At 37.6% G+C, this 19,051-nt stretch overlaps 1 protein-coding gene and 1 pseudogene across 1 annotated transcript; one reads left to right on the top strand and one right to left on the bottom strand.

Moving 5' to 3' along the window:
- Positions 1 to 12,029: 12,029 nt before the first annotated feature.
- On the bottom strand, positions 12,030 to 13,897 carry LOC107842342 (xyloglucan endotransglucosylase protein 1). Its single transcript, XM_016686122.2, has 3 exons — positions 13,190 to 13,897; positions 12,888 to 13,081; positions 12,030 to 12,595 (listed from the first exon to the last, which is right to left on the bottom strand). Exons 1-3 carry the CDS (start codon positions 13,460 to 13,462, stop codon positions 12,193 to 12,195), a joined length of 870 nt encoding a protein of 289 aa, XP_016541608.1. The 5' UTR covers positions 13,463 to 13,897; the 3' UTR covers positions 12,030 to 12,192.
- Positions 13,898 to 16,217: 2,320 nt separating this feature from the next.
- The window catches only part of LOC107841256, a 62,053-nt pseudogene continuing 59,219 nt past the window's right edge, over positions 16,218 to 19,051 (top strand).

The raw sequence follows: 19,051 nt of genomic DNA, 5'->3' as shown, positions 1-19,051 counted from the left end.
AATGGGATAGAAAAACATACGCATACACCATCACAGAGGACTCCAATTTTTTTTCAATCAATTTCCATTTTCCTCTTCTTGACAATATAGACACCATTCTTTTCTTCTTCTGGGTGAAAAAAGACATGACAAAAAAGGGGATCCATTTTTCTCTCAACTGATTCACGCACATATACAACACGCACCATCAAAAAGCATGGAGAAGAAGAAATCAAAAGACGAGGGAGAAGAGCAGATCGAGAGTGAGAGATTGGGGAGGGAGAAATCTGGTCATTTTTCTAGTATTTCTGGCAAATCTTTTGCCAAAATTAGTGACTAGTTCATCTATTCGATGTACCCAGCTCCGAAATCCTATACTTCTTCCATTTCCAGTTATTTTCCAAGCAAATTCGGCCTTTAAATTTTGAAACGCGCCAGAATCTATCCTGACCCGCCATTTTGCTACCGTCGAAGCTCATTGGAGCTTGGTCTACACTGGGCTTTAGTTTCTATCAGATTTTTTGAAGCTTCGAGTTTATATATTTTGGTGATTCAAGATCAAAATCAAATTTTGAGTTTCATCAGTTGTCGTTTTGGGTTCAGATTTTGGTTTTCATATCGAGGTCTTTATTTTTGGGTTTGAAATCTGCTTAGCTATTGATCCTGGGTATTCACTGTCGTTGGTGGAGTTCCATTTGATTTGGATTCGAGTTGGTGGGTTGCGATTGAATTTCAATTTGAGGTTCTCGGTCGGACTCTGTCTCGTTCAATTGAATAACACTATATTGAAATCGATAATTGAGGTCTGATTCTCTTATCCCTCTCTTTTTATTTCACTCTTTATGATATTCGGTGTTATGGATTGAACGTTTGCATGTTGTTTGATCCTTGTTGATGGTGAATAATTGCTTGGTGTTGATTCGTTGTTTATGTGTTGTGCGATGAAATGATATCTTGTTTGAGAATTAAAATCGATAATTTGAGAATAAAAGTGGGGCGGGAATTGAAAGTTGATAAAAATGAATATTATCGTTTTGATTCATTGATGTCGTTGATTGTAATAGTGTCACGATTGGTCGAGCTAGGTAAGCAAAAAGTAGTTCAGATAGGCAAATTTAGAACTTGTGGATTGTGGAATGTTTGGATTATGTGTTGAAAGGTTTTGTTTACCACATTTGGATTGACTGTATTCATTTAGCTGGGGAATGCCCCGAGGCCATTTGTATTTATTCACCGGGGAATGCCCTAACGTATTATGTTGGCGAAAGATGTTCGTGATCAAGGCCCGAGGCATAGGATAAAGCATTTAAGGTAGTTTAGGATTAGCATGGGTTTATTTCGGTACCTTTTATTTTGGGTTTGTAATAATTGGACTGGACATTATATTCTGGAATTTTATTTTGTTTGCTTGAGTGATTGTTTTTGCGTTCTTTATGTGGTTTATATATTTGTAATGTCAAATTAGCCGATACGCTCTACCAAGCGACCGTGGTCGAACCACGGGAAGGGGTGCCTAACACCTTTCCCTCGGTCAACAGAATTCCTTAGCTGAAATCTCTGTTCGCAAACCAGTTTCAAAGAGTCAAACCATTTTAAAAAAGGATATCCATGAGTGACTTGGCACACCCGTTTTATGCGAAGTGGCAACTCTGAGTTTTGAATATAAAAGGTCCTTTTTGAAATAAATTTTCATTTTTTTTGTCACTTAATAATAAAAATCCTTTCAAAACTAAAACGATATTCTTTTTAGGAGTTAAAAAAGGGGTGTGACGACCGTGGTCGAACCACGGGAAGGGGTGCCTAATACCTTCCCCTCGGTCAACAGAATTCCTTAGCCGAAATCTCTGTTCGCAAACCAGTTTCAAAGAGTCAAACCATTTTAAAAAAGGATATCCATGGGTGACTTGGCACACCAGTTTTATGCGAAGTGGCAACTCTGAGTTTTGAATATAAAAGGTCCTTTTTGAAATAAATTTTTATTTTTTTTGTCACTTAATAATAAAAATCCTTTCAAAACTATAACGATATTCTTTTTAGGAGTTAAAAAAGGGGTGTGACAGCTCTAGCGACTCTGCTGGGGATAACAATTTCAGAATCCGAGCTTATTTTTAGAGTCGTATCAGCTTTGTTTGGCATTACGAATGTATAAGCATTGTTTATGATTTTTGTTTGTGTTATTGTTGTCACTTTTGTGTGTTTTCGTGCTCTTTGTTTATAGTATTTTTCATATGTGTTACCGCTTTTATATCTAGCATTATGTGCATAACCCGAGTCATTTTTTCTGCAATAAGTCTGTAGTACATGCTATGTACACGACCTCTAGTTGAGTCACCCTTATCTTAAGGGGGGACCCGTTGGCTGGTATGGAGTAGGTGGAAAGCAAAGTATCCACTATCGACCGTACGCTTCCCTAAACAGCCTTATTAGTAAACCTCAATGTAGGTCAGCCTTTAGGTCATGCTTATGTGCATCATATTGAAGACCTAGTAGGGCCCACTAAGCCTTTTGTAGGAGACTTGCCTCTAAAGTATCTCTATGTGCTAAATGTTGCATCTTTGAGGGTAATGTGGTCACTTGACGAACTGATTTAGGGAAAACATGTGTTAGAAGTAAAGTGTGTGGCAGGGAAAAATTGAATAAAAGAGAAAAAAAAGAGTAAAAAAAAAGTTTTGTAGCTTTTAATATTCTTTGTGGCTTTTGTTTTTCACAATTTGAAAATTCAAAAAGATTTCTTTATTTTCTGCACTCATTTGGTCAAAAATCAAAGCATCAAAAAGATTTCTCACTGTCACCTTTAGCATGCAATCATAATTCAAAATTTTCAAAAAAAAAAGATTTTAGAAATTTTTCTAAAAAAAAATGAAAAATGGTAGAAGTTTTGTACATTTCATATAGTGAAAATGGCAAAAAGATTTTCCTTTATTATTGTTGGTGTCAGTTTTAGTTGAAGTGTCTAATTAAAAACCCAAAAAGATTTTATTCGTTTGTCTTTGGTTGTGTCTCTTAAGTTAGGATCAATCTGTTAGTTAATCGTTAATTGTCCAATCAGGACGAACTACGCACCACTGATTCTCCTCTCTCGAGAGTGAGATACGTAGGTAGCCTATTATAGGTTCGGGGGATCTTATTTAAAAAATTCAAAAAAGATTTTTTTCACTCTTCATTTAGAGTAGATGTTTCATACATGTCTTGAAAAGAAAAATACAAAAAAAAAAAAATCTTAATAATCGTAGGTTTTATTTATTTATTTATTTTTTTGGTTGTTCTTATTTCAAAAATTCAAAAATATTTTTCTTCACTCTTCATTTAGAGTAGATCTCTATGCATCATTAGAAAAAAACTACAAAAAGATTTTCATTTAATAGGTGCAAGTTTCATTGTCGTATGAAATGCAAAATTGAAAACCCAAAAAAAGAGTTTCTTTGGTAATCATAGGTTTCATTTTGTATAGGTTATTAAAGCTAAAAAATTTAAAAGATTTTCATCTATTTTGTTGACAATTTGTCATTTTTATTTTCTTCTTAAAATTTCAAGAAAAGAAAAAAAAGAGTTTAATTGGTCATTTTGGCAAGACTTCACGAACTATGAACACCTGATTCTCCCTTTTCGGGGGTGAGATACGTAGGCGCCCTTCTTGGGTTCGGTGACCTTTTCAAAAAGAAAAAAAGAGATTTTGAAAAAAAGGTGTTGAACTCTAACATATTTGGTATTTCTTTTGTTTAGTTAGTTTAAGGTGGTTGATTTGTGGCAATGAGCTGGTCCTTTACATCACACCAAATCTAAGAAAGATTTAGCTGTGTCCAACAAGGATATGAGTGTGACCTCATGGATCAAACAAAGAGTCAAGAAATTGAGAGTTTAAAGGAAGAGAATTTGATACTAAGAAAACAAATGATGGAAATGTATCGAGCTTGGGACAGTGGGCTGCCTCCTTCTCCATTCCCCACTTTTGACCCTGCAAATACCTTGAGTCTTCCACCAAAATCGCAAAGTCAGTTTCCTACTATTGTTGATGCACCACAACATGTCTCAGAATCTATTCCACGTCAAATACACCTCAATACTTCCACCACTCTTTCTTTAGCTCCTTAGTATAAGTCTACCATATTCACTGTACCACATACTATCTGTGTTTTTGTTCCTCAACTTTCTACTAAGACTTCTACTTTGGATATCGATTCAATGATTGTGCTTCCCCAGTCAACTAGTGAATTCACATTCAATACTTTTGATGATCATACTCTTGATCCAACCGTTAAATTAAGTGGACCGCCAAAATTTCTTACTAAGAAGCCTAGCATGCTAGAAGAGCTAGAGAAAGTGGTTGGGAAAGTTAAAAGTGTAGAAAATGATATGAAAAATTCCCCTGGACTATGGGCTATGAAGATGTTTCATATAAAAATTGGGGCATGTCTTCAAGTGTTAACCTTCCTCCCAACTTTGAGACATCAAAATTTGGAGAGCCTGATGGACAGAAGGATTCTATGAAACATTTAGGACGACATTGAAATCTACCAAGGGAAACTGAAGGAAAGAAGAAGGAAAACGCACCTATTGTCATGCCAGGACCAAAACAAGTTTGAGCGGTCCAACCCACCAATACTGTCAGCCTTAATCTCGAGCTTACATATTAGATCCACATAACCACTTGCAACAAGGTTTCTTTCTGGAAAATCTAAGAAATCCCATTCCACTTCCTCAATATCCTTTGAACAATGCACAATTGTATGCTCATCCATCTTCTTATCCATAGTGGCATGCACCTGTCCCTCAACATCGTCCTCGACCCCCACAAATTTACCAAGGAACCTCTAAATTCAAGTTTCATCCAAGGCCAGAGTTTGCAAATAAGAGGAAGGAAAAAGATAATTTCACTCCTATTAGGAAATTTTATGCCAGTTTATTCCAGGGATTGGTACAACAGGGCATGATCACTTCTCTCCTTGGGTATACTCCTGACCCACATTCAAGAAGTTTTGATCCTAATGTACAATGTGCATATTATTCTGATATTCAGGGTCACAATATTGAATATTGTTGTGCTTTGAAAAGAGAAATTGAAAAGATGATTCAAGCTAAATCAATTATGGTGCAGAACATTGACAGTGAGGAAAGCTCTAGTCATGCAGATATGTAAACCAGTGGCTAAGATGTCAAGCTGAGCAATTGAGAAGTCACCCCTCCCTACTAGTAAGAGGTCTGGTAGTTTGTTTTATTCTATTTTCTATTATCTAAATTATTTTAGGGTTGTAGTTCAGGATCTATCTTGTTTTGTCCCTTTGTTGTTATGTTCAAACTCTTCTATATTTCATTTTTATTAAATGAAGTGTCCCATTTTTCTTTGTGTTTTAAATATGTGTTGTTGTTTTTTTTTACATAGTACATTTTATGTTGACTCTAGTTACATGACATGCTAGTGAAATTTACAGCTAGATCTTAAAATTCAGTTTAAGCATGAACATTGAATCAGAGGTTTAAAGTTAGAAAAAGAGAGCATCTGAGAAAAAATATAGAGTGTTGGGGCATTTAGTAATCAAGTTGAATCCTTCTTTGAAAATTAAGGCTATTATTTTGAGAATCGTGAGAATAACTTGGTCATCAATTGAAAGACATGTCTCAATTAGGTCAAACAGTGGTTGCGTGATCCTATATCAAGAGGAACAAAAAGAAATTAATTCCACGAAAGCATGAGTCATTAAATGGGAAAGATGTACAACAAATATAGAGTTCTATGTTTGACAAGTATAGAAAAGAGGTGACACATGCTCGGGGCAAGTTAGTGTTGTAAAACATGTCATAAGTGATGTTGATCGTGCACTTTCACATTGCATGCTAGGTACTAGTATTTTCAAGGATTGATATGACCAAGGCATTTTATTCTGCTATCCAAACATTGTGTCATCCTTTGTTTACCCTATTTGAGCCTTAGTGTTATTTTCTTTTATACCCCTCTTTTGGAATTAAAATAAAGTCAACAAAGCTCAAAAGAAAAGTATCGAGCAAGAGAATAGAGTTAGAAAGCCTAAAAAAAACGTGTGTCCAAGAAGGGAGAAGAGTGTCGAGAAAAAATAGAGTCTGAAAGTTTCAAAGAAAAAAAAAGTCAACAAAAGAAAGAAATCATAATCAAGCAAAAGAACAAGCTTTCTGAACTATGCGTGACCTGATTCTCCTCTCTCGAGGTGAGATACGTAGGCTACCCTACTCAGGGCTCAGTCCAACCAAATAAACAATTTAGAATTGCCCAGTCAAAAAACTGGGGCATAAGTTAATCCTCATTGTTTGAGTCGATCCCAAAGTCAAAAGAAACTAGGGCATGAGTTAATCCTCATTGTTTGAATCGATTCCGAAATTTGTAAGTCTTACCCCTCTTTTAGTACCGTTTGGGCCCCATGCCATCCGTTCTTTCCAACCCTATCCAAAAGTTAAGTTACAACCAAAGAAAGACCTTCAGATCAATCTTTGAGAATGTTAAGGCTAAGCATGCAATGGATGTGATGACGCATTTTAGGAACTACTCATCTTCCTCGTGGAATTAGAAGAGAAATAAAAATGAGAGTCTTAGTGGTGAAAACCCTCATGGGAACCGTAAGATGATAGTAAGTTGAGAGAGATAAAAATGAGAGAGTTTTGTTGGTGAAAACCCTTATGGGCACTGTAAGACTATTGTGAGTTAAGAGAAATGAAAATAAGCGAATCTCATTGGTGAAAAACCTTCTCAAATACCATAAGGTAATGGTGAGATGATAAAAAAAATGAGAGAGGCTTGTTGGCAAAAACCCTTCAAGGCGCCACTAGCCGAATGAGGTCTCCGAATGCAATTGACCTAAGAAAGCAACTCAGTTTCAGGGGCATTCACTCAACAATAATTTGTGAGAGTTTTGGATGGAAAGATCAGGCAGTTTAATCTGATATGCATGACATAATCATTAGAGTTGACTGTCATTTTTAGATAAATTTTTGTTTCTTTATTTCAAATGGGAACATTCATTGTCTTTTCTTTCTTATCTTTATTTTAATTTTATTTTATTTTCCTAAGTCATTTATTCAAATAAAAATCATTATCATTTCTCTCTTGTCTTTGAGTCAAGACCATGTAAAAACAAGTGAGAAAAGATTTTAAAACTGGCTATCAGCTTCTTCAATTGCACAAAGCAAGACAAAAGCCAGCACATGAAAAGACATGATTGTGAGCCGAAAAAAAGGGCATGCAAAAAGTTTTGTTAATAGACAAGTAGGGGCAAAGCATAGATTTTGTGTTTGTTTCAGAGTCACTCTTAATAACCTGAGTTTGGTTCAATGATGCAGCAAGTCAATGATATATGCTAATGGTTGGAAGCAAGGTTAAATGTGATGAGGGCAAGAGCGATCATTGCAAAAGCTAAAGCCACAAATCAACCACCATGTTTCAAACTCACAAGTTTTCTTTGATTAAACAGGAAACATATTACCTTCAAAGCAAGGAATTCAGAGCATAAATATCAAGGGATGCAATGTCTCACTTTCACAAATGTAGGAAGCAATGTTGCTGCACAGATTTGATAATAAAATCATGGTAAAAATTCATCATCCTATATCCCTCGGAGACACACTTGTCTAGGGATTTTAGTTTTCTTTTGCTATGTGATACACTTCTTAAATTGAACCTTCACTCCTAGGAGATGTACCTTCTAGTCGAGTCATTCCCCTTGACTCTTAGAAGATGTACCTTTTAGTCGAGTCATCCCCCTTGATTCCTATAAGATGTACCTTTTAGTCGAGTCATTTTCTTTGATTCCCATAAGACGTACCTTTTAGTCAATTCGTCCTCTTTGATTCCTATAAGACGTACCTTTTAGTCGAGTCATCCCCTTTGATTCTTATAAGACGTACCTTTTAGTCAAGTCATTCCCTTTGATTCCTATAAGACGTACCTTTTAGTCAAGTCATCCCTTTTGATTCCTATAAGACATACCTTTTAGTCGAGTTATTTTCTTTGATTCCTATAAGATGTACCTTTTAGTTGAGTCATCCCCTTTGATTCTTATAAGACGTACCTTTTAGTCGAGTCATCCCCTTTGATTCCTATAAGACGTACCTTATAGTCGAGTCATCCCCTTTTATTCCTATAAGACGTACCTTTTAGTCGAGTCATTCCCTTTGATTCCTACAAGACGTACCTTTTAGTCGAGTCATTCCCTTTAATTCCTATAAGACGTAACTTGTAGTCGAGTCATTCCCTTTGATTCCTATAAGACTTACATTTTAGTCGAGTCATCCCCTTTGATTCCTATAAGGCGTACCTTTTAGTTGAGTCATTCCTATTGATTCTTATAAGACGTACCTTTTAGTCGAGTCATCCCTTTTGATTCCTATAAGACGTACCTTTTAGTCGAGTTATCCCCTTTGATTCCTATAAGACGTACCTTTTAGTCGAGTCATTCCCATTAATTCCTATAAGACGTACCTTTTAGTCAAGTCATTCTCCTTAAATCCTATAATGATGTGACTTTCACAAAAGTCCTTTGATGATAAACTGGGGAAAAATTTAATTCTTGTGTTTAGAACTTCACTTTTCTGGCAAAGGAAATCTCTTTATAATAATTTTTGTTTGGGATAATTTTCTTTTTTATTTTTGATGTAATTTTAGGAGCCTGCCTGAAGAACAGGGCGAATAAATGAAATATTAGGCAACATGGTGAAGAAGTTGAAAGTCAAGCAACAAGGTGATGAAGTTGAAAACAAAGCACCAAGGTGAAAAGTTGAAAGTTAACAGATTGAAAAATAGCAAGTCAAGAGCCCGCCTGAAGAACAGGGTGAAGAAATTGAAAGATAAGCAACGAGGTGAAGCAATTGAAAGCCAAACAACAAGTTGAACAAATTGCAAGTCAGGAGCCCTCTTGAAGAATAGGGTGATGAAGTAGCGAGTCAGGAGTCAAGGAAAGCTGCATAGATAGAGTTTTGTAATTTTATTTATGTTTTAACTTGTAATTTTCATTTTTGATACAATGACAGAGCCATGGACCAGAACCTCGATAGGACCTCACTCGACCCTCCAACTCGGTAGTCCTTCTTCCTTCTATTTCTTCCTTTGAATAATGGTCGAGTCAAAATTTGATCTTGTTATCTACTTTTTTTGTTTAAAAACACTCTGTATTTACACCCAAAAAGGTCTATGATATAGACACCTAATTTTGTCCCTCCTGCAGTCCAATTTTATCTATTTTTAGCTCACCTTATCACGCACCCTCACCCATGTAATTATTCCTTCATAAAATGACAAAAATAACAACCCCTAACTAATTTTATCTTATTCTAACAACCCCTCCCTATTAAATTTTAACACCTCATATACCCTACCTCACCACCTACCCCACCTAAACCCTACCCCTATATACCCTCCCTCTCTCACGGGATACATACAAAAAAACACTCATTGGAGGCTCACATAATAACAAAAAAAACACAGAATTCATAGACACCTCACATTCACTCACCCTGACCCACAATTCTCACTCACAGCAAACATACATACACACTTTTCCTCACAAAATGGGATAAAAAAACATACGCATACACCATCACAGAGGACTCCAATTTTTTTTTCAATCAATTTCTATTTTCCTCTTCTTGACAATATAAACACCATTCTTTTCTTCTTTTGGGTGAAAAAAGACACGACAAAAAAGGGATCTATCTTCTTCTCCACAGATTCACGCACATATGCAACACTCACCATCGGAGAAGCAGGGAGAAAAAGAAATCGAAATATAAGGGAGAAGAGCAGATCGAGAGTGAGAGATCGGGGAGGGAGAAATTCGGTCGTTTTTCTAGTATTTCTGGCAAAATTTTTGTCGAAATTAGTGACTAGTTCGTCTATTCGACGTACCCAGCTCCAAAATCCTCTAATTTTTTCATTTCCAGTGATTTTCCAAGAAAATCCTGCCTGAAAATGTTGAAACGCGCCAGAATTTATCCTGACCCGCTGTTTTGCTGTCGCTGGAGCTCACCGGAGCTTGGTCTACACTGGGCTTTATTTTCTATCAGATTTTTTGAAGCTTCGGGTTCATCTATTTTGGTGATTCAAGATCGAAACCGGATTTTGAGTTTCATCAGTCGTCGTTTTGGGTTCGGATTTTGGTTTTCATATTGAGGTCATTATTTTTGGGTTTGAAATCTGCTTAGCTATTGATCCCGGGTATTCACTATCGTTGGTGGAGTTCCATTCGATTTGGATTTGAGTTGGTGGGTCACGATTGAATTTCAATTCGAGGTTCTCGGTTGTACTCTGTCTCGTTCAATTGAATAACACTACGTTGAAATCGATAATTGAGGTCTGATTCTCTTTTCCCTCTCTTTTTATTTCACTCTTTATGATATTCGGTGTTATGGTTTGAACGTTTGCATGTTGTTTGATCCTTGTTGATGGTGAATGATTGCTTGGTGTTGATTCATTGTTTAGGTGTTGTGCGATGAAATGATATCTTGTTTGAGAATTAAAATCGATAATTTGAGAATAAAAGTGGGGCGGGAATTGAAAGTTGATAAAAATGAATATTGTCGTTTTGATTCATTGATGTCGTTGATTGTAATAGTGTCACGATTGGTCGAGCTAGGTAAGCAAACAGTAGGTTATATAGACAAATTTAGAACTTGTGGATTGTGGAATGTTTGGATTATGTGTTGAAAGGTTTTGTTTACTGCATTTGGATCGACTGTATTCATTTAGCCGGGGAATGCCCCGAGGCCATTTGTATTTATTCACCGTGGAATGCCCTGACATATTATGTTGGCGAAAGACGTTCGTGATTAAGACCTGAGGCATCGGGTAAAGTGCTGAAGGTAGTTTAGGATTAGCATAGGTTTATTTCGGTACCTTTTATTTTGGGTTTGTAATAATTGGACTGGACATTATATTTTGGATTGTTTTGTTTTGTTTGCTTGAGTGATTTTTTTTTGCGTTCTTTGTGTGGTTTATGCATTTGTAATATCAAATTAGCCGATATGCTCCACCAAACGACCGTGGTCGAACCACGGGATCGAGGGGTGCCTAAAACCTTTCCCTCGGTCAACAGAATTCCTTAGCCGGAATCTCTATTCGCAAACCAGTTTCAAAGAGTAAAATCGTTTTAAAAAAGATATCCATGGGTGACTTGGCACACCCAATTTATGCCAAGTGACGACTCTGAGTTTTGAATATAAAAGGTCCTTTTCGAAACAAATTTTCATCTTTTTTGTCACTTAATAATAAAAACTCTTTCAAAACTAAAACAATATTCTTTTGGGAGTTAAAAAAGGAGTGTGACAGCTAGGCTAAATTAACACTCAGAATACTTCGAGTGTTATGGTAACCGCTTTGTTAAGTCGACACCTCCGAGCTGCTGAATAACCTGGAGGGGCGGGGGACAGCAACAGCTGGCATTAGGTGCATAGTTAAAGCCAGTGTTTAACGGAGTTTGGCATTCTGAAATGATGGCTAGAACATCCATATCTGTAGTTGGAATCCGACTGGTTAAATTTTGTGCAGGCCAGATGGAAAAGTAGGAGTACTAAAGCTTGTATCTGAGGTTTCAATTGTTAAACCTAGTTGAGTTTGATGCCTGAAATATGTGAACTCATAAATACATTGTTACTTTAAGTTGGGAGTGAAGCCGATCGGTTGTGAAGCATTAGCATATTATTCTTTGTAATGTATGGATAATACGTGTAGTTGGATTCATAATGAATGAACTCTTTTGGCATATTAAAGCTACTGAGTTTTTCTATTTGGGGATATTGATCTATCCGTTCTTCCCGAATTCAAATTTCAATCCCGAATCACTGCCAATTAACTTGCCAGTTTATGATCACTGGAAAGGGTAATGTCTCAATATACTCGAGGTTAGTCTGTTTATTGATTTTGTTGACCTAATTTTGGCTTTGTATCTCCTAATTTATGAATGTTTAAACTAAAATCTTCATCTATTTATGCTACTTTCATTCTGTATTTAACGATACAATAATATGTTTCAAATGTTGTGAAAACATCCCATTAAGACAGAAATGCTCGTATACTCTTTAGTGTAGGCATATCATAGATCAGCATTATCATATAACATTTTATTAACAAAAGGAAGTTCCCATACACATTCAATTACATAGATAAAACCAGCAAAACTTTATTGGTACAACGAATAAGGAATTTCACACTCATCTTATGCATCCAACCTTGAGTAGTTGATTAAATGATCTCATCTCCTAAAACCTTGAACGCTTGCACTCTTCAGAAAAACCTTGAGGAAACCTCTTAGAATCAGCACAGTAATTGTAAACCATGTGTCTACTCTGCACCCATCGGAGCCTATTCCTTCCCTCACCATCAAGTTCATGGGTCTGCCATGGCTTCACATTGTTTGCTGAGCCGGTGGACTTACACGAAGAGGTGCCTGATGACACAGCACAACCATCGATATTGATGTTTCTGTAATAGGCAGTGAAAGGAGCAACTGACCAATCTGTTTTCACTCTGCCTCCTTGTGTAGCCCATTCATCTGCATTCCATAAGCTGCAATATACTTTCATTGCTTGGCTCTTTGGGAATGGAACTCCAATGCTTTCATGGTTGTTGAATACTCTGATGGGGCTGTTATCTACTAAGAACCTGATTATATGAAAGCATCAAAAAGATAAGTGTAACACTAATGGATATACATGAAGTTGGATTTAACCTATATACACTGGCAATTGCAAAATTCTTTTATACTATCAATGTAATATCCATTTTCAGGTAGTTTGATTTATTGTGGACAGTTATCCTTTAGGCGACCTAAATGTGTAACGTTTCTCTGACACTCGTTTGCATCTAGAGGTGATGCGATTGTGTCACTTACACTATGCGGTGAGGGTTCCAGACAATGGAGTAAGTGTGAAATGCAGCAGTTTGTGTCACTTACACTATGCGGTGAGGGTTCCAGACAATGGAGTAAGTGTGAAATGCAGCAGTTGGGTCGAACCAAAGGTGGAATTGTTGTTCTTTGTTTCCTTTTCCTTGTGTATAAACATTTGTATGGACCGTGTAAGGCTGGCCAGAGACATTGCCCAAGAACTCGAAATCAATCTCATCATGTCCTGTTCCTTGTGAAGATAACTGATGAAGAAAAATGAAAAGTCAGAACAATTTATCATGATCATAATGGCCTATAGTCAAAATTAGGACATTATTTAGAGTTCAATATTAATAAGAGACTATACTTACGAAGAAAGTGGTGACAGTGCCAGCAGAGTTTCCGGGGACAAGCTTAAGTTGCATATCGAACCTTCCGAAAAGAAACTCATTTTTGGACTGAAAGCCGGAGCCAGAAAGTTTATCAAGAGACAGGGCGAGGCCTCTGCCGCCTTCTTGTATTTTACCGCGTCCTTCACCCCAAGTAATGTCTACATCTCTATAGAAATTACCAGCTGAGGCTAGTAATTGGATATTCATTAGTATTGAAATAAGAAGCAACGCTGATGAAAATTTAGAAGCCATTTTGGAAGCTGAAATTGGTAAATAAAAAGTGTGGATAATGATGTTATTGGTTTGGCTAAAGGAGCCTTTTATAGGTGTATTATACTCCCTCCGTTCATTTTACTTGTCACATTTGGCTTTACGAAAGTCAATTTGACTAAACTTTAAAGCTAAATTGAAATAGATTAATTTTATATTTAAAATTTAAAATTTAGTTGTTCAAAACTCTACAAAAAAAATGTTATAAGCTAAGTTGCAATCCTTCTTTATTAATATGATGAAAAAAAAATATCTTAAAATGTTGATCTAAGTTCACGCAGTTTGACTCTCGAGAAGCAAAATATGACAAGTAAAATGAACGGATGGAGTATATGAAGAAGAACATAGTTGGAAGGATCCGGATTTTTTATGACAGCAATATGGGCAAGGGCTAGCTGTGAGCTGGAAACCCTTATTGATTCAAAATCATTTGAACACAAATTATTGTATTTGCGTGTGGGGTTCTGCTTTTTCTTTTCTTTTTGGATGAAACTTAGATCTAATTTTTGTTATCATATCTGAACATGTCTGGGAAGAGTCTGTATACTAAGATTCCGTTATGTACAGGATCTTGAAGAGAATCGGATCACAAGAATCTAGTTTTTTATTAATAAAGAAAGAAAGGAACCTCAAAGATTACGGTTGTTATATTTTGTACTCCTACTAATTCTAATGAGGTAACAAGGTAACGAACCTATATATTGCTAAGCGCAGAATGGCATGTAGCTGTAGGATGTTATATTATTTGTACCGATATTGGATGGATGAGAAAACGTTTCATACATGCATATATATTGGAGAGATGACAAGAAATATATAGTATTGAAATATTGTTTATGGTGTTAAAATGCTAAACAGAATTAGTAAATACAAATACATAATCATCAGACTAGCTATGTAAAGATTATGGAAGCATCAATCTCAACTCAATTATAAGTAGCTACACCAAACATATCGAACCAAATAATTCAGGACGGTGCTTGAAATAAAAGATATAGCAACGTTTCTAAACATGAAATTGGAGAATATAAATAAGTGCATAACTCACTAGTTTTAAAATTGTATACAATTTATGGGTTACCAAGTGATTTTACTCTGCTAATGCTATCTATATATTTGTAGTGATGTGCCATAAATAATTGACCAAAAAAAAAAAGTAGTGTGCACGAAAGTTTTTACTATGTGTGGAGTAATTAGAGGGATTGGACCATAAAGGCATATTGTACGCAGTTTTATCTTACATTTCTGCAAGAGGTTGTTTGCACGCTTGAACTTGTGACCTCTTTGTAGACACCTAATTTTGTCCCTCCCCGATATTACTCCTACTCATTTTTACCTTATCCTACCGTGTACCCTCAACCATGTAATAATCCCTCCACAAAATGACAAAAATAACAATCCCTAGCTAGTTTTATCTTATCCTAACAACCTACCCAATCAAAATAGGACATCTCACCCCTACCCCACATGACCCCTCACCACGTTTTGTTTCAATTCTTGGAATTGAAATATATACAGAGAGAAAAAAAGGGAATAAAAAAAAAGAGGTGGGCCACACTGGAAAGGAGGCCCTTTTCATATTTTTCCCATTTTTTTTTATAAAGGGACAATCATCATCTCCATTCTGGGGGACACATATTCACCATTACAATACACAAAAAAAATTGATCTTCTTCCATACAAAATACACAATCACAGGACACACGCATACACCATATTCACACCAACACATAGAAAGAGAAAGGAACACACAGAAATTATTTTTTTCTTTCTTCTCCATCGAAGCATACACACACAGTGTACGCAAAAAGGAGTAGAAGAGGGATTTTTCTGAGGAGATTCAATCAACATAGATGCGTAGCTCACGAAGAAAAAGACGATACTCTCCATTTTTTCTTTCTTTTGAGCGACGCGCACACACATAGTAAGTGCAAAAAATGAGAGTATGAAGCCGTTTGACGAAATTCGGTGACAGAATAAGGTGTTCAGGTTCGATTGGATTTTCAAAACTTTAGGTTCGTCTATCTTAGCGACCCATTTTCGAAATCGGGTTGCGGTTTCCTCAGTTTTCGTTCCTAGTTTGGGTATCTGGTTGGTAGAAATGTGGATAAACCTAGGATGTATACAATGTGATTTCTATCCTTGTTGCCTGACCTAATCCTAACGGGTTTTGTCTTTGATGAGCATGTTCTTTCAGATAAGTGGTTGGTTTGTAGCACTCTGGCTAGTCATCTGTACTTCACTAGATCAAAAGCGAAGCTTGCCATGGCTAGTAGGGAGATTGAAAATTTACTCATTGACCCAAATCAGGATCCCAGGGAAGAAAGTTCAAAACGCAATGATGAGGTATTGAGACTTAGACAATAATTGCTAAATCTGCACTGAGCATGGGCTAGTGGCATGCCTCCTCCTCCACTCCCTGAAGATCTTGGGAATATCCCCAATTGCCCACCGCTCTCTCAGGCGCAATTCTCTGTTCCCATTGAGTCACCGGAGCATGCTCTAGGATTTACTCTGCGGAAATATTACCCTATCAGTTCTAGTGCCCTTGATAGTTCCTCAACCAAAGCCCGCGACTCAGCCGGCGCCACCGACAGTGCCTGTGTTCGTGGCTCCGCCACCACCTGAAGCTCCCACCTATATTGTGCATCCAACAATGGTACTCCCTCGGCCTGCTAGTGAGCCAGTATTGAAGGTTTTAGATAATCAGTATTATGCCCCGGAACCTACTTTGAAGATGAATAAACCGTATGGATACACTCAACTACCTGTGTTTCCATTTGATACGGAGAAGCCTATTACAACAGAGGAACAAGAAGTCATGGTGCGGAAGTTGAAGAGTTTAGAATAGGCCATGAGGAATTTGTAGGTAGTTGGGGGTTATAAGAGTGTTTTCTATAGAGATCTTTGCATGTTCCCAGACGTTAACCTTTCTCTTGGTTTTAAAATACCCAAATTTGAGAAGTATGCAGGACACGATGATCCCGTGGAATACTTGAGACATTATTGCAACCAATTGAGGGCTGCAGGGGGAAGGAAAGAGTTGCTTATGGCTTGTTTTGGCGAGAGTCTTTTCGATCTGGCTTCAGAATGGTTTGTCGATCAAGATATCGACAAGTGAAATGGCTGGGATGACTTAGCTTCTTAGTTTGTGCAACATTTTTAGTATAACGTCGACCTGATTCCTGACAAAAAATCCTTGGTCAACATAAAAAAGAAAAGCACTGAAGGCTTTAGGGAATACGCGATAAGGTGGCTTGAATAGGCCGCCAGGGTAAAGCCTCCAATGAAGGAGAGTAAGCTGGTAGAGGTCTTCATTCAGGCACAGGATGGGACCTATTTTCAACATTTACTTCCGGCAATGGGAGAGTCTTTTTTTAAAGTCCTCAAAATGGGAGAGATGATAGAAGACGAAAACAAGACCGGCCGAATAGTGAGTTTTGCAGCATTAAAAGCAACCACACAAGTGATTCAAGGTGGATCTGGCACGTTCGGAGGTAAAAAGAAAAAAGAGGACTTGGCGACTGTTAGAGCTGGAACCCATTCCTATCCCAAAATACCGCCTCGCCCCTACCCCCAATCCCAAGACCAAGTCTACGCCCAAGCTCCATATATTCCTCCCCACCATTACTACCCTCCACAAACCCATTATATTCCATTCCACCACCTTCGTACCTAGTATATAGCGCGCAACCATATGCCCAAACCCCTTCTTACCCGCAATAGCGTGCATAAGCTCCACAAAATTGCCCATCAGCTCCACCAAATTACCAAAACCTCTCTAGACCCGGTTTCCAACCCAGGCCCAAGTACAAGAAAGAGAAAGCGGTCAAAAATTAGTTCACACCTCTTGGAGAGTCATATGCTAGCTTGTTTAATAGGTTGAGAAAGATGAAGGTCTTAAGCCCAATTTAAGAGTGCATGCATGTATAAAATCCGTATTACTCATAGTTAATAGAGAAGTAGAAGCTACAAGGTGGACATAACCCTAACTTATCATTCCCTGTGATCAAATATTATTACACATATCATCTCATCGTTACGCTGATAATATTATTGTGCACCTAAACCGAAACCCCCTTACCTTGGAACCTTCGATCAACAGTCTAATAATAATCATAATACTTAGTGATCATAGTATTCCCTGTGGGATTCGACACCCAACCCAGCTGGGTTCTATATTTGACAGCAGCCGCTTACACTTTCTAATGAGATTTGTAATTTGGGCGTATCAAATTTTGGCGCCGTTGACAGGGAATACGGTTGTCAACTAAGTTTGTGATAGTTAATAGACCCTTTGGTCAAAGATTCTCAAATTTTACTTTTTGTTTGTTATTTTTGTTTTGTTCAGGTTTAGTGGAGTCCATATCAAATACACGGAGATCGGGTCAACCATTATTACCTATAAATCCTGAACCACATCTCATTGGCAGAATGGATGCGCAAAGAGACCTTGAAAGGGTAGCTACTCAACAGGAGCAGGCTAGATTAGCTGCATTGGTAGCTACGCAAGTAAATTAATAGAATCCTGATAACCCAAGTCGGGTACCAAATCTTGATGATGAGGACCTGGGTGATGATGAGTTATTAAATCCAAGGCGTGCAGATGATGTGGTTGCACCAGTGAACAGGAATGTCAACAGAGATCGTCAAGCTAGAATGAGACCCGAACGCCGAGCTGTGCAAGATGCTTTTGATGATGATGATGATGACTTGGATGGGGCTGGTTCCACAGGGGCTATTATTCCTCCGCCCTTGGCACCTGGAGCCAAGTTCAATATTACTAGCACCATGATCCAGCTATTGCAACTCAAAGGGTTATTTGGTGGACTTGCAGGCGACGATCCGAATATGCATTTGATTAATTTTATCTCAACGTGCAAATCGTTTGACAATCCAGGGGTTGGACAGAATGCGATCCGGCTGTGCTTATTTCCATTGTCTCTATCTGGAGAGGCAACTCTATGGTTAAACGGGCTAACTCCTGACTCTATTACCAATTGGAGGCAATTGAAAGAAGCTTTCCTAGAAAGGTTCTTTCCGCTATCCAAGAGAGCACAATTAAGAGATGAGATAAGCAATTTCAGACAGTTTCCAACTAAAGCTCTCCACGAGACATGGGAGAGGTTCAAGAAGAAGCTTATGTGGTGCCCAAATCATCAGATGACCAATGTCCACTTGATGGAATTATTATCTAGGGCTTTGAACTCGGTGACTAAGCCAGTGGTAGATAATGCTGCGGGTGGGTCATTCATGGACCTTACTTTTATTGAGGTATGTGATATGCTGGATCGTATGACAAAGCAGAGTAGAGCTTGGCATACCAGGGATTCTGAGGTAGCAAGCTCTACTGTATCTATTGGCATGACGGCAGAACAGAGGCGAAGAGAAGAGGAACGTGACCAGGATATGGCTCACATGAAAATGCAGATAGACCTTCTTACCAAGTATTTATTATCAGGGAAGACAGAAAAGGTCAAGGCTGTTGTATCACAGGGAAGAGATGACTCCGATTCTGAGGAGGAAGCAAATTACTTGAATAATCAGGAGGGTTTCCTTGGACATTGCCTC

Source organism: Capsicum annuum, chromosome 9, assembly GCF_002878395.1.
Source record: "Capsicum annuum cultivar UCD-10X-F1 chromosome 9, UCD10Xv1.1, whole genome shotgun sequence".
NCBI classification, from domain to species: domain Eukaryota; kingdom Viridiplantae; phylum Streptophyta; class Magnoliopsida; order Solanales; family Solanaceae; genus Capsicum; species Capsicum annuum.
This window is presented reverse-complemented; position numbering and strand designations above follow the sequence as displayed.

Excerpts from the sequence above, each read along its gene's own strand:
- LOC107842342 (XM_016686122.2), bottom strand. The coding sequence starts at position 13,462 with ATGGCTTCTAAATTTTCATCAGCGTTGCTTCTTATTTCAATACTAATG. Across the intron at positions 13,082-13,189 it reads GCACTGTCACCACTTTCTTC|TTATCTTCACAAGGAACAGG; the intron begins GTAAGTATAGTC and ends TTTCTTCATCAG. Across the intron at positions 12,596-12,887 it reads TGGAACCCTCACCGCATAGT|GTTCTTAGTAGATAACAGCC; the intron begins GTAAGTGACACA and ends TCATATAATCAG.